General features: G+C 44.4%; 1 protein-coding gene across 2 annotated transcripts in view; it reads left to right on the plus strand.

The window, feature by feature from the left end:
* gtf3c1 (general transcription factor IIIC subunit 1) overlaps nt 1-13,087 on the plus strand; it is a 97,450-nt gene that overhangs the window by 49,304 nt on the left and 35,059 nt on the right. For both annotated transcript variants that reach the window (XM_078240740.1, XM_078240741.1), the window contains 6 exons: nt 763-910; nt 1,500-1,635; nt 4,747-4,825; nt 5,697-5,879; nt 7,290-7,450; nt 9,910-10,052. In XM_078240740.1, coding sequence (XP_078096866.1) covers nt 763-910; nt 1,500-1,635; nt 4,747-4,825; nt 5,697-5,879; nt 7,290-7,450; nt 9,910-10,052 — 850 coding nt within the window. The remainder of the gene's footprint in view (nt 1-762; nt 911-1,499; nt 1,636-4,746; nt 4,826-5,696; nt 5,880-7,289; nt 7,451-9,909; nt 10,053-13,087) is intronic.

The following is a 13,087-nucleotide window of genomic DNA, read 5'->3' on the forward strand; positions in this document are numbered from 1 at the left end:
ACCAGGTGAAGCCTTTGATGCACAAAGTGTAAGTGGGTTCAAAAAGCAATTAGGTCCACTTAAGAGGTCAGCTGAGGAAGTACAGTGGCACAGTGGGTCGGCCAGTGGCTCTCTCAGGACTTGATAGCCAAGGAAGGTGCCTTCACAACACGGCCAAAGAGGGTGAGCATCAATCTTGAAATCTTTCCAACACACACCCAGTGGCAGGCGATAAGGGCGGGAGAGATTCCTGGTCAGCCGTGTGTTGGAAAGAACACTGGGGCCTCCTCCATCACCATCCATAGCTCCAAACTACAACATGCATGTAAAAATACATGTTGCCACAGCAACTTGACCCCTTGAGTAAGCTGTAACACGCACGCACGCACACACCCACATATAAAGGGGTAGATTATTTGAGGGATGTGATGGTAAACGTAGACGAAACATAGAAACGTAGAAGTTAGGAGCAGGAGGAGGCCTTTCGGCCCTTCGAGCCTGCTCCGCCATTCATCACCATCATGGCTGATCATCCAACTCAATAGCCTAATCCTGCTTCCTCCCCACAACCTTTGATCCCATTCACCCCAAGTGCTATATCCAGCCGCCTCTTGAATGCATTCAATGTTTTGGCATCAACTGCTTCCTGTGGTAATGAATTCCACAGGCTCTTTAGAAGGTATGCAAGGTTGATCAGTGAAAAGTGGATACGATTATTGAACCAAACCCCCTGTTCCTCTTTCTAAGAATTCTTGCAAACAACGATTTTGTTTCTGCTTTCAGGAGTTATTCGGTTTCCTCGCTTAAACAAAAGTGCTGGCCAGGCTGCACAAGAGGGCACAGATGACACCGCCCTTAACTCAGCGATGGAGCAGGAAGCAACCACCAAGAACACCCTGGAGCACAAATGTTCCCTGCTGGAGCACACCACGTGCGTTTTACTTCTAATGCTTGCCATCTTGAATTATTCAAATTAAAGCGAGGTGTCACATGCGAGCTGTTCCCCGCTCTTTCACCATCGGTTCGGCAGTATTCTGAAATATGTATTACATAGTATAACTTAGTTCCTTGTACGTGTGCTATCTCTCACTCTCCCCACTCCCTATTCATTCTGTAAAATAGAATTATAGAACCCCTACAGTGCAGAAGGAGGCCATTCGGCCCATCGGGTCTGCACTGACCACAATCCCACCCAGGCCCCATCCCCATTTACCCTACCTAGTCCCCTTGACGCTAAGGGGCAATTTAGCATGACCAATCCACCTAACCCGCACATCTTTGGAGTGTGGGAGGAAACCGGAGCAAACCTACGCAGACACGGTGAGAATGTGCAAACTCCACACAGACAGTGACCCAAACCGGGAATCGAACCCGGGTCCCTGGCTCTGTGGGGCAGCAGTGCTAACCACTGTGCCACCGTGCCGCCCCATTGACATTGTTGATGGTTTGAGTCTGTGTTAAGTTTCAGATTGGAACAAACTGATGTTGCTTTTAGTGATTTCTCTCCTCAATCCCTCCAGGGGCAGTAGGACGTTGGTGGATGATGGGAAGTTACCGGGGGATGGCCTTGGAGCAGCTGGCCTGGATTCTAGTTTCTTTGGGCATCTGAAGCGAAACTGGATCTGGACCAGTTATATCATTAACAATGCGAAAAAAGTAAGTGTTCCAAATGTAAACAGGATATTTCTTCTTTATTCTTAAAATCACATGGGATTCGGGGTGGGCTGGCCAGATGGATACTGAATTGGCTTGGTCATAGAGCAGCGCTTTGTATAGTGCGCAAGAAACAATACTTTTCACTGTATGTTAACACGTGTGACAATAATAAATCAAATCATAGAGAGCAGATTTCCACTCCATCTGACGAAGGAGCAGCGCTCCGAAAGCTAGTGGCGTTTGCTACCAAATAAACCTGTTGGACTTTAACCTGGTGTTGTGAGACTCCTTACTGTACTTAGTCATAGAAGACAGACAGTAGCGGTGGGAGGGTGTTTTTCAGAATGGAGATCAGTAGCTACGGGTGTTCCACAGGGATCAGTGCTGGGACCTCTGTTGCTGTATTATATATAAATGATCTGGAGGAAAATGTGGGTGGTCTGATGAGTAAGCTTACGGATAACCTGAAGATTGGTGGAGTTGCTGATAGTGCCGGGGATTGTCAGAGGATACAACAGGATGTAGATAGATTGGAGACTTGGGCACAGAAATGGCAGATGAAGTTTAATCTGGACAGGATGGAGGGTTATAGGTAGGCCTAAAAGGTAGGGATATGTTCGGCACAACTTGTGGGGCCGAAGGGCCTGTTTTGTGCTGTAGTTTTTCTATGTTTCTAGATGCAAGGTGATGCATTTTGGAAGATCAAATTTAGGTGTGAATTATACTGTAAATGGCAGAGCACTTAGGAACAGATAGCCTCAAGATAGCGCCCGGAGCGAGGCGACTTCTTGCAAGCTGTGCCCAGCATACCTTCTAATTCTATCTTTTACTCTCATTCTATGCTTCTAAAACTTTATTCTAACTCTTTTAAACTCTCTAACAATGCTATGACTGTAACACTACATTCTGCACTGTCTTGTTTCCTTCACTATGAACGGTATGCTTTGTATAGTGCGCAAGAAACAATACTTTTCACTATGTTAATACATGTGACAATAATAAATCAAATCAAATCATTAACATACTGAGGGATCTGGGCGTGCAGATCCGCAGTTCCCTAAAAGTGGCAACACAGGTGGTCAAGGTGATTAAGAAAGCATAGGGCATGCTTGCCTTCATCGACCTGGGCACTGAGTAAAAGAGTTGGGAAATCATGTTGCAGCTATATAAAACCTTGGTTAGGCCGCATTTGGAGTATTGCGTGCAGTTCTGGTCACCACGTTACCAGAAGGACGTGGAAGTTTTGGAGAGAGTGTAAAGAAGGTTCACCAGGATGTTGCCTGGTCTCGAGGGTGTCGGCTATGAGGAGAGGTTGAATCAACTAGGATTGTTTTTACTGGAGGCTGAGGGGAGACCGGATAGAGGTCCACAAAATTGAGAGGCACAGACAGGGTGGAGAGTCAGAGGCTTTTTCCCGGGGTGCAAGTGTCAATTACAAGGGAACACAGGTTCAAGGTGAGAGGGGGAAAGTTTAATGGAGATGTGCAAGGGAGGTTTTTCACACAGAGAGTGGTGGGTGTCTGGAACACACTGCCAGAGGAGGTGGTGGAAGCAGGCACATTAACATTTCAGAGGCATCTGGATGGGTACCTGAATAGGGAGGGAATAGAGGAATACGGACTGAGTAAGGGCAGAATGTTTTTTTTTTCTGTTTAATTATGGCATCATGATTGGCACGGGCTGTACTTTTCTTTGTTCTTTCATGGGATGTGGGTATCACTGGCAAGGCAAAGCAGCCTGCTTGATTGACACCCCATCCACCAGCTTAAACATTCACTCCCTCGACCACCAACACACAGTGGCAGCAGTGAGTACCATCTGCCAGATGTACTGCAGCATCTCTCCAAGACTCCTTCGACAGCACCTTCCAAATCCATGACCTCTACCACCTTAAAGGAAAAAGGGCAACAGAGACATGGGAACAGCATCACCTGCAAGTTCCCACCCAAGCCACACAATGTCCTGACTTGCAACTATATCACCATTCCTTCACTGGAACAAAATCTTGGGCATCCCTCCCTAACTGCACTCTGGGTGTACCTACACCACAGCATTTGAAGAACCAGTGGGCAATTAGGGCCGGGCAGTAAGTGATGGCCAACCCAGAGACGCCCACACCCCATGAAGACATTTTTAAAAAAGCAATTGGAGGCTGAATTGAAGATCCGTGTGTGGTGAAGGCGGCCATTCATCCTATCGTGTGATCTCTGTCACTCTACCTCCCTTTCCTAAAAAACCTACCTCTGATCACCTTTTTAAACCATCTGCCCTATTATCCCCCTGAAAGTGACTCATTTGCTTGGAAAGGAACCCATGAATTGGCTTGGGATTACTTTATATAGGTGCTACAGGAAGGCAAATTCAATGTTAGCATTCATTTCTAGAGGACTAGAATACAAGAGCAGGGATGCACTGCTGATGTTGTATAAGGCTCTGGTCAGACCATGTTTGGAATATTGTGAGCAGTTTTGGGCACCATACCTAAGGAAGGATGTGCTGGCCTTGGAGGGGGTCCAAAGGAGTTCACAAGAATGATCCCAGGAATGAAGGGTTTGTCTTATGAGGAGTGGTTGAGGAGTCTGGGTCTAAAGTCGATGGAGTTTAGAAGGATGAGGGGGGATCTAATTGAAACTTACAGAATACCGAGAGGCCTAGTTAGAGTGAACATGGAGAAGATGTTTCCACTAGTGGGAGAGACTAGAACTCGAGGGCACAACCTCAGAGTGAAGGAACACTTCTTTAAAACAGAGTTGAGGAGGAATTTCTTCAGCCAGAGGGTGGTGAATCTGTGGAACTCATTGTCACAGAGGGCTGTGGAGGCCAGGTCATTGAGTGTCTTTAAGACAGAGATGGATAGTTTCTTGATCAATAAGGGGATCGAGGATTACGGGGAGAAGGCAGGAGAATGGGGATGAGAATCATATCAGCCATGATTGAATGGTGGAGCAGACTCGATGGGCTGAATGGCCTAATTCTGCTCCTATATCTTACAGTCTTATATAAATGTAAGTAATTGTCGTGATGGTGTTCGCAAGAGTGTGAATTCAGAAAATCAGGCTGTGAATATAAACAGATAAACCGCTCTCTTAACCCAGTTTTTTTTCTTTATAGAGTCTCAGTATCCCTGAGAGCAGTTCAGTGCGATTACAGAGTTTCCTCAACAAACATTCCCTTCCTCTTGGTGTTGCAGGTGAGATATTTCTCATTGTGGTTATTTCTCATTAACCCTACTTGTGACACTAATAAATAAACTTTAAACTAGTAGATACTGTGTGTGAAATTTCTCTAATCTGTTGCGTGATTATCATATTACCCGGGATTAATGGCCTCACGTGGTAGTCTAGAACCCTGCATGACCATCATTAAACGTTGAAGTGAGACTGAAATAGATTCTTGCAATTGTCAAGGGCCCAAACTGTTAAGTAAAAACTTTTATATCTGAATTCTAGTGATTTTAAGATGGGGAAATTCAAATCTGCAGTGGTTTGGAAGTGCTTGAATGATGCAACCTGCATACAAGTACATGTGAGGGTGGTGGGCATGGATGTTATTAGTGATTTTAAAAAGGGAGTTGGGTGGCAACTTAAGGCAGATAAACTTTCAGGGTTGGAGAGGGGAGAATGTAATTGATTGGGTTGCTCTACAGAGATCCAGCACAGACTTCCTGGGCCGAATGGCCTCCTATGCCAAGACAAAATCTGTGTCATGTTGACACGGTGGAAAGGCATCACAGTGCCACTGAAAAGGCGGAAACTGATTCTCAAGTCATCTGTTCTTGGATACTCCGCTTTAATGTCTTGTGAGTTGCGACATTCTGATGACCAAAGCTGTCCATGTCAAACAAATGCCATGGTAAATCGTGCCTCTACTGGATTCAAATCACCTGCACTTCCCACATCGACTCTAATAGAATTTATTACTGTTCATTCTTTGAAAAGTGAGATGTTGACCTTGTTGGTTAACCAGAGGGAAGGTGGCAGTGAGGATGGAGATTAATAACCAGTACTTTAGAAGCAAGGGCTTCTGCGGTTCTTACCTCCTCTTCTACCTTTGCGATCTAGGCAATAAATTCAGTATTCTAAGGGTCCTCAGGTCTGTGCACGAGTCTCTCGCTGACAGTAAGGAAGAGATTCGAATTGAAAAAGAATGCAACGTGGGCAGGAACAAAAGAGTCGCCGGTGGCAAAGGGCAGAAAAGAAAACGACCGGAGAGTGGGAAGAAACCAAGGAAAAAGAGAAGGAAAGGTGAGACGTTTCACTGCTGCTGCCTTGTGCTTTTAAAAATGGAAGGGCCATTATTTCATCTGCATGGCTGTTCTGTGTTTTTGGTAGTTTCCTTATTAGCAAATTTGGGGTGGCTTATGATAATTTGGAGAATATGCATTTTATACCATCGGGGCGGCACGGTAGCACAGTGGTTAGCACTGCTGCTTCACAGCTCCAGGGACCTGGGTTCGATTCCCGGTTTGGGTCACTGTCTGTGTGGAGTTTGCACATTCTCCTCGTGTCTGCGTGGGTTTCCTCCGGGTGCTCCGGTTTCCTCCCACACTCCAAAGATGTGCGGGTTAAGTTGATTGGCCGTACTAAAATTGCCCCTTAGTGTCCTGAGATGCGTAGGCTAGGGGGATTAGCGGGTAAAATATGTGGGGGTAGGGTCTGGGTGGGATTGTGGTCGGTGCAGACTCGATGGGCCGAATGGCCTCTTTCTGTACTATAGGGTTTCTATGATTTCTATGAAATAGATTTTTCATTGCTGTTGGGTCAGTGTATCGTCTCCCAAGGTTTGTCTCTTTAAAAGCCACAAGGTTTTATTGTACTCTATATTCATACTGCCAGGTTTATCAGAAAGTGCTAACTAAAATACAGTGCATGGAGAAAGTGCATACAAGTTCATAAGATATAGGAGCAAAATTAGGCCATTCAGCCCATCGAGTCTGCACTGCCATTCGATCATGGCTGATATGCTCCTCATCCCTATTTTCCTGTCTTCTCCCCATAACCCTTCAACCCATTACCAATTAAAAATCTGTCTAACTCCTCAAATTTACTCACTGTCCCAGCATCCTCCACACTTTGGGGTAGCGAATTCTACAGATTCACAACACTTTGGGAGAAGTAGTTTCTCCTCAACTCTGTTTTAAATTTGCTACCCCTTATCCTAAGACTATGACTTCTCGTCCTAGAATGCCCCACAAGAGGGAGCATCCGCTTCGCGTCTACTTTATCCATACCTTTTATCATCTTGTATACCTCAATTTGATCTCCCCTCATTCTTCTAAATTCCAGAGAGTATCGTCCGAAACTGTTCAATCTCTCTTCATACGACAAACCCCTCACCTCTGGAATCAATCTAGTGAACCTCCTCTAAACTGCCTCCAATGCCACTGCATCTTTCCTCAAATACGGGGACCAAAACTGTGCACAATACTCCAGGTGCGGTCTCACCGATGCCTTGTATAGTTGCAGCAATACTTCCTTACCTTTATTTTCTATTCCTTTAGCTATAAATGCCAACATTCCATTCGCTTTCTAATGCTACATAAATGTTTACGTAAAATTAAGAAAAGTGAACTGGGGGTTCTCTGGCTTCAGTGCCCTTCTTCTGCTTTTGTGAATATTGTCCACGCAAATATAATTCTTCACTGATGTTTGCAGAGGATTTACCACAACCGGAAAAGACAAAGAGATTTCGCTTCCAAGATGACGCTGATAGGAGTGCACTGCGCCGTATGACCAAACTCCGTGTAACCTGGACTGCGCAGGAAGACAGTCTGCTTATGCTTTGTCGAGTAGCCAGCCATGTTCTTAACAAAAAAGTAAGCAACTAAATGCGTCAGTTTTGAAAAATGTGTAGCATAAGATAACCATAAGACGTAGGAGCAGAGGTCGGCCATGTGGCCCATTGAGACTGCTCTGCCCGCCACTCGATGAAATAATGACTGATCTTGTACAATAATCCTCAACTCCACGTTCCCGCATTCACCCCATAATCCTTGATTCCCTTACTGATTAAAAATCTGTCTATCTCAGTCTTGAACATAATCAACGACCCAGCCTCTACTACCCTCTGCGATAAAGAATTCCAGATTCACTACCCTCTGAGAGAAGAAATTCCTCCTCATTTCTGTCTTAAATGGATGAGCCAGTACTCTGAGATTTTGCCCTCTGATCCTAGGCTCTCCCTCACCAGGGGAAATAATCTCTCAGCATCTACCCTGTCAAACCCGCTGAGAATCCCGTATGTCTCAATAAGGTCACCTCTCATCTAAACTGCAATGAGTACAGGCCCAATCTACTTAACCCCTCCATACCTGGATTGACCTAGTGAACCTTCTCTAGACTGCCTCCAGTGCCAGTACATCTTTCCTTGAATAAGCGGATCAAACCTCTCGACTTTTTGTCTGAGATCAAGTGTCAGATTGAGCCCGAGAAGGGGGTGTAATGCCTTATCTTGTCAGCTTGGATCTTGTTTGTCTCTCTTGTGGGGACCATCAATTGGATTCACTTGGATTTTGAATGTGGTTTTTGGAGCAGGAAGAATGGATTTGGGTTTGCCTGGTCCACTCTGAGCAGTGCCTTAATAACTTTAAGGATGGAGTACAAAAATTATTTAGAAACAGCTGTTCACAATGTTAATTGTGGTCCAGAGAGTTGTTATACTGATCTCTTAACCTCTCTGACCTGATGTGAATCCAGCCCAAACCAATGGGATGGAAGTTTCTGCTGTCCGATGGTCTTACTAGAAATGCTTTGCAGTTTTTACTCAGTTCAACATGGTTTTGACTGTATATTGTAAAAGTGCTCGGATTTGAACTGAAACAGGTCACCTTGCTAAAGAATAAGGATGCACATTGTGGGAAGATTCATGCTGGTTAGAGTTGAGACAGAATGGGAGGGAGAGAAATAATCTTTTTTCTTTTCCCTTTGCTTGCGGGAGAGTGTGGCACTTGGGCCACTGTTTAAATGACTGCTCCAGGAAGCAGATCATGTGGGTGTGTGACCTGGGTAGAGGAAATGAGGGAGGAATCTTGCAGGGGGAAAAAAACTAAAACAACAACTGCTTCAATCTACCTTTTCAATTAAAATCAGCTTTAACCTTTTTAACATGAATGATATTTGGTGATGATTCCAGGCAACTTGCTATAAGCTATTTTGAAAATTTCTAATGCGCATAAAAGCAGCTGCTCACAAGTAAAGTTTATTTACTAGTCACAAGTAGGCTTACATTAACACGGCAATGAAGTTACTGTGAATATCCTAGAAAATGTCTAAACGTTATTTCAGTAGCATTTTAATTATTGGGAGTTGTTTCAAATATTAATAACTTTACCTTTTTTCATAAATATATATTCTCCCTTGCTTGTATTTTGAGTTCCCTGCACGGGTGGAGTCACAATGATGTATTTGGCTTAGAGCACCTGTAATGCCGAGGATTGTCCTCATTGCTGTCGGAAATACTAGAGGAACAGTAAAAAGCCATTCAGCCCCTCAAACCACTTCAATCAGACACTCCCTATATTGATCTTAATTGCCATTTACTCCTGTATTCAAGGTCTGCTATTAACATTTTCACAAGCAATTGTCAACAATTTCATGCAGAAGACTTCAAAATAATGTGGTATTCTATTCTATTACTGAAGACATTGTCAAAGATACCTTTAACCTACATGGTTGACCATGCAGGGACACCTCTGTCATAGGTTGGTATCACCAGATACAGGTGCCAACCTCTGCTGGTATCCATGCCCATGTCTACAGACCTTAAATGCCAGTCTAAGTTTTAGTTTATTGATTAGTGTCACAAGTAGACTTACATTAACACTGCAGTGAAGTTACTGTGAAAATCCCCTAGGCGCCACACTGTTCGGATGCACTGAGGGAGAATTTAGCATGGCCAATGCACCTAACCAGCACGTCTTTCGGACTGTGGGAGGAAGCTGGAGCACCTGGAGGAAACCCACAATGACACTGAGAACGTGCAGACTCTGCACAGACAGTGACCCAAGCCAGGAATCGAACCCGGGTCCCTGGTGCTGTGAGGCAGCAGCGCTAACCACTGTGCCACCATGCCACCCTTTAACACTCTTAGGAGTGTTATCAGGCAAGACGTGGAGAGAGTTCTGTAGCAATCACTTGAGTGAAATCTCTTGGGGTGAAGGTAGGAGGAGAGTGTCATTTTCAGTCAGGCTGAAAACAAGGCAACTTATTCAGGTAAAACTGGGTTAAACACAAATGTACACAATGTTTTGAAAACCAAATGTCTTGTTGCACTTAGGTGAAGGGACCCTTTGTTCCTTGGCAAACAGTGAGAGATGTCATGCACAATTATCTCGAAGTGGCTTTGGATAAAACGTCGCTTGCTGTAGGACGTCGATCCCGTTACATCCTCAAGAATCCACAGACGATGCTTAACTATAGGTGAGATTGCTACTCCTGAAGAATAGTGACAGGTAACAATCAGAATAAATGTCAGAACACTAAGGTAAAGTCGCCATAGTCCCAGATGACCATGAGGGAGAGGGCTGACTGGTGGTGATTTAATCTGGGGATCACCACATCTCAAGCGAGGGGCAAGATGGAGAAGTTATTCATGAATAACCTCAGCCGGTACAGGAATTGAACCCACACTGTTGGCATCACTCTGCATCACGAGCCAGCTGTCCAGCCAACTATGCTAACTGAACACTACATGGCAAAGAATTGCGCTAAATTATCATAGAATCCCTATAGTGGAAAAGGAGGCCATTTAGCCCATCAAATCTGCACCAACAACAGTCCCACCCAGACCGTATCCCTGTAACCCCATGTAATCCCTCTGACACTAAGGGGCAATTTAGCATGGTCAATCAACCTAACTTGCACATCTTTGGACTGTGGGAGGAAACTGGAGTACCCGGAGGAAACCCACGCAGACATGGGGAGAACATGCAAACTCCACACACTGACCCAAGACTGCAATTGAACGCAGGTCCTTGGCGCTGTGAGGCAGCAGTGCTGACCACTGTGCCCCCATGCCGCCCATAATATTTACATTTTTTCTGGATGCTGAAACTTGTTGATTCTTTTCAGGATCAATCCAAGGGGCATTCTAAAGGGGAAAGGGAATTTCCTTTGTAATTACAAATCTATATCCACACTTATCTAGTCTGGTATGATGTCTAAACAGATACTTGTGTGATCTGCAGCAGAGACTTTACACTGACTCACGCTAGCGTGTGGCTAACATAAAAGGAATCTTAAGACCTATAAGCAGTTAAAAAAATAAAAGAGTGGTTAAAAGAAAGAGTAGGGCTGATTAGGGATTTTTAAAAAAGATACTTGTACGTGGCAGCAGAAGAAATAACGAAGGTATTAAACGAGCACATTGCTTCTGTCTTTACAAAGGAAGAAGGTGAGAAAGGAGTTAACTGATACGTTAGAAGAATTTACAATTGAGGGGGAGGTGGTGTTAGAGGTGCTGCCTTCACTTAAAATAGATATAGTACCAGGACTGGATGAGATGCATCTATGGGTACTGAGGGAAATGAGAGTGGAAATGTTAGAGGCACTAGGGATAGTCCCTCAGTTCCTCTTAGACACAGGGGTGACGCCAGAACACTGGAGAATGGGGAATGTTCCAAAAGGGCTACATGGATAAAGCTGGTAACTACAGACCAATCAGTTTGACTTCAGTGGTCAGGAAACCTGTAGAAACTATATAGTTTGGGACAAAATCAATAGTCACTTAGACAAAAGTGGGATAATTAAGGAAAGAAAAATCATGTTAATCTAACTTGCTGGTGTTTTTTGAGGCAGTAACAGGGAAGGTTGATAAGGGCAACGCTGTTGATATAGTGTATATGGATTTTAAAAAAGCTTTTAATACGGTGCCACATGACAGACTTGTGAGCAAAACTTTAGCAAGTGGAATGAAAGGGAAAGTAGGCACTTGGATAAGAAATTGGCTGACAGGAAACAGAGAGTAGTGATAAATGCTGTTTTTCAGGTTGGAGGAAGGTTTGTAGTGCATTCCTCAGGGGTCAGTGTTGGGACATTTGTTCTTCCTGCTGCATATTAATGACCTAGTCTGTGGCATTCAGGACATAATTTCAAAATTTGCAGATGATATGAAGATTGGAAACATTGTCAACTGTGATGAGGATAGTCTTGAACTTCTAAAGTACACAGGTATATTGGTGGAGTGAGCAGACAAGTGGCAGATGACGTTCAAAGCAAAGAAGCAGGAGGTGATTCATTTTGGCAGGAAGAATACGGAGAATATAAAAAGGGAGAAACTTTAAAGGAGATGCAAGAGCAGAGGGACCTCAGTATGTATGCACTTACGTCATTGAAGATGGCAAGGCATTCTGAAAGCAGTTAATAAAGCATATAGTGTCGTAGGCTTTATTAATAGTGACATTGAGTACGAGAGTAAGGAGGTTATGTTGAACTTGTTTAAGATGCTACTTAGATCTCATCTGGAGTACTAATTCTTGGCGCCATACTTGAGGAATGATTTGAAGAAATTGAGAGAGAGCACAGAGGAGATTCATAGATCATAGAATCCTAAAGTGCAGAAGGAGGCCATTCGGCCCATCAAGTCTGCACCGACCACAATCCCACCCAGGCCCTATCCCCATAACTCCATTCATTTACCCTAGCTAGTCCCCCTGATACTAAGGGGCAATTTGGCATGGCCAATCCACCTAACCTGTACATCTTTGGACTGTGGGGGGAAACCGGAGCACCCAGAGGAAACCTACACAGACATGGTGAGAATATGCAAACTCCACACAGACAGTGACCCAAGCCGGGAATCGAACCCGGGTCCCTGGTGCTGTGAGGCAGCAGTGCTAACCACTGTGACACCGTGTCGCCCCTATTCACAAGAATAACACCAGTGATAAACAAATGTAACTTTGAGGATAGATTGGAAAGGTTGGGACTGTTTTCCTTCGAGAAAAGAAAGCTGAGAGGCGGGTTGATAGAGGTATTCAAGATTCTAAGGGGTATGGACAGGGTAAATAGAAACTGTTCCCACCTGAGAGAACATCAAAAACTAGTGGGCTCAGATTCAAAACAATGGACAAAAGTGATGTGAGAACTGTTTTTTTTCACCCAGAGGGTAGTTGGAGTCTGGAACGAACTTCCAGTGAGGGTGGTGGAGGCAGGTTCGGTTAAGGTATTCAAAAGGGAATTGAATTCCTATTTGAAAACAGGCAATGTGCAAGGTTACCGGGGTAGGGCAGAGAGGGCAGTATAAAGGTCCTATAGTGAGTTTGGGCAGATTTAATACAGCTGCAAAGTTGGCAGACGCCTACAATACAAAACTGATCCTAATTTTGGACTAATTACAAGGACAGTCAGATGGGCCTAAGGATAGTGTGGGAAATAGAGTAAAAATGTATTTTTGCTGACAGATTTGTGATTTCCTTAGTGGAGGAGACCCAGTCTGATGCATCACCAAGTGGTTT

This window comes from Mustelus asterias, chromosome 23 (genome assembly GCF_964213995.1).
Source record: "Mustelus asterias chromosome 23, sMusAst1.hap1.1, whole genome shotgun sequence".
Lineage (NCBI taxonomy): Eukaryota > Metazoa > Chordata > Chondrichthyes > Carcharhiniformes > Triakidae > Mustelus > Mustelus asterias.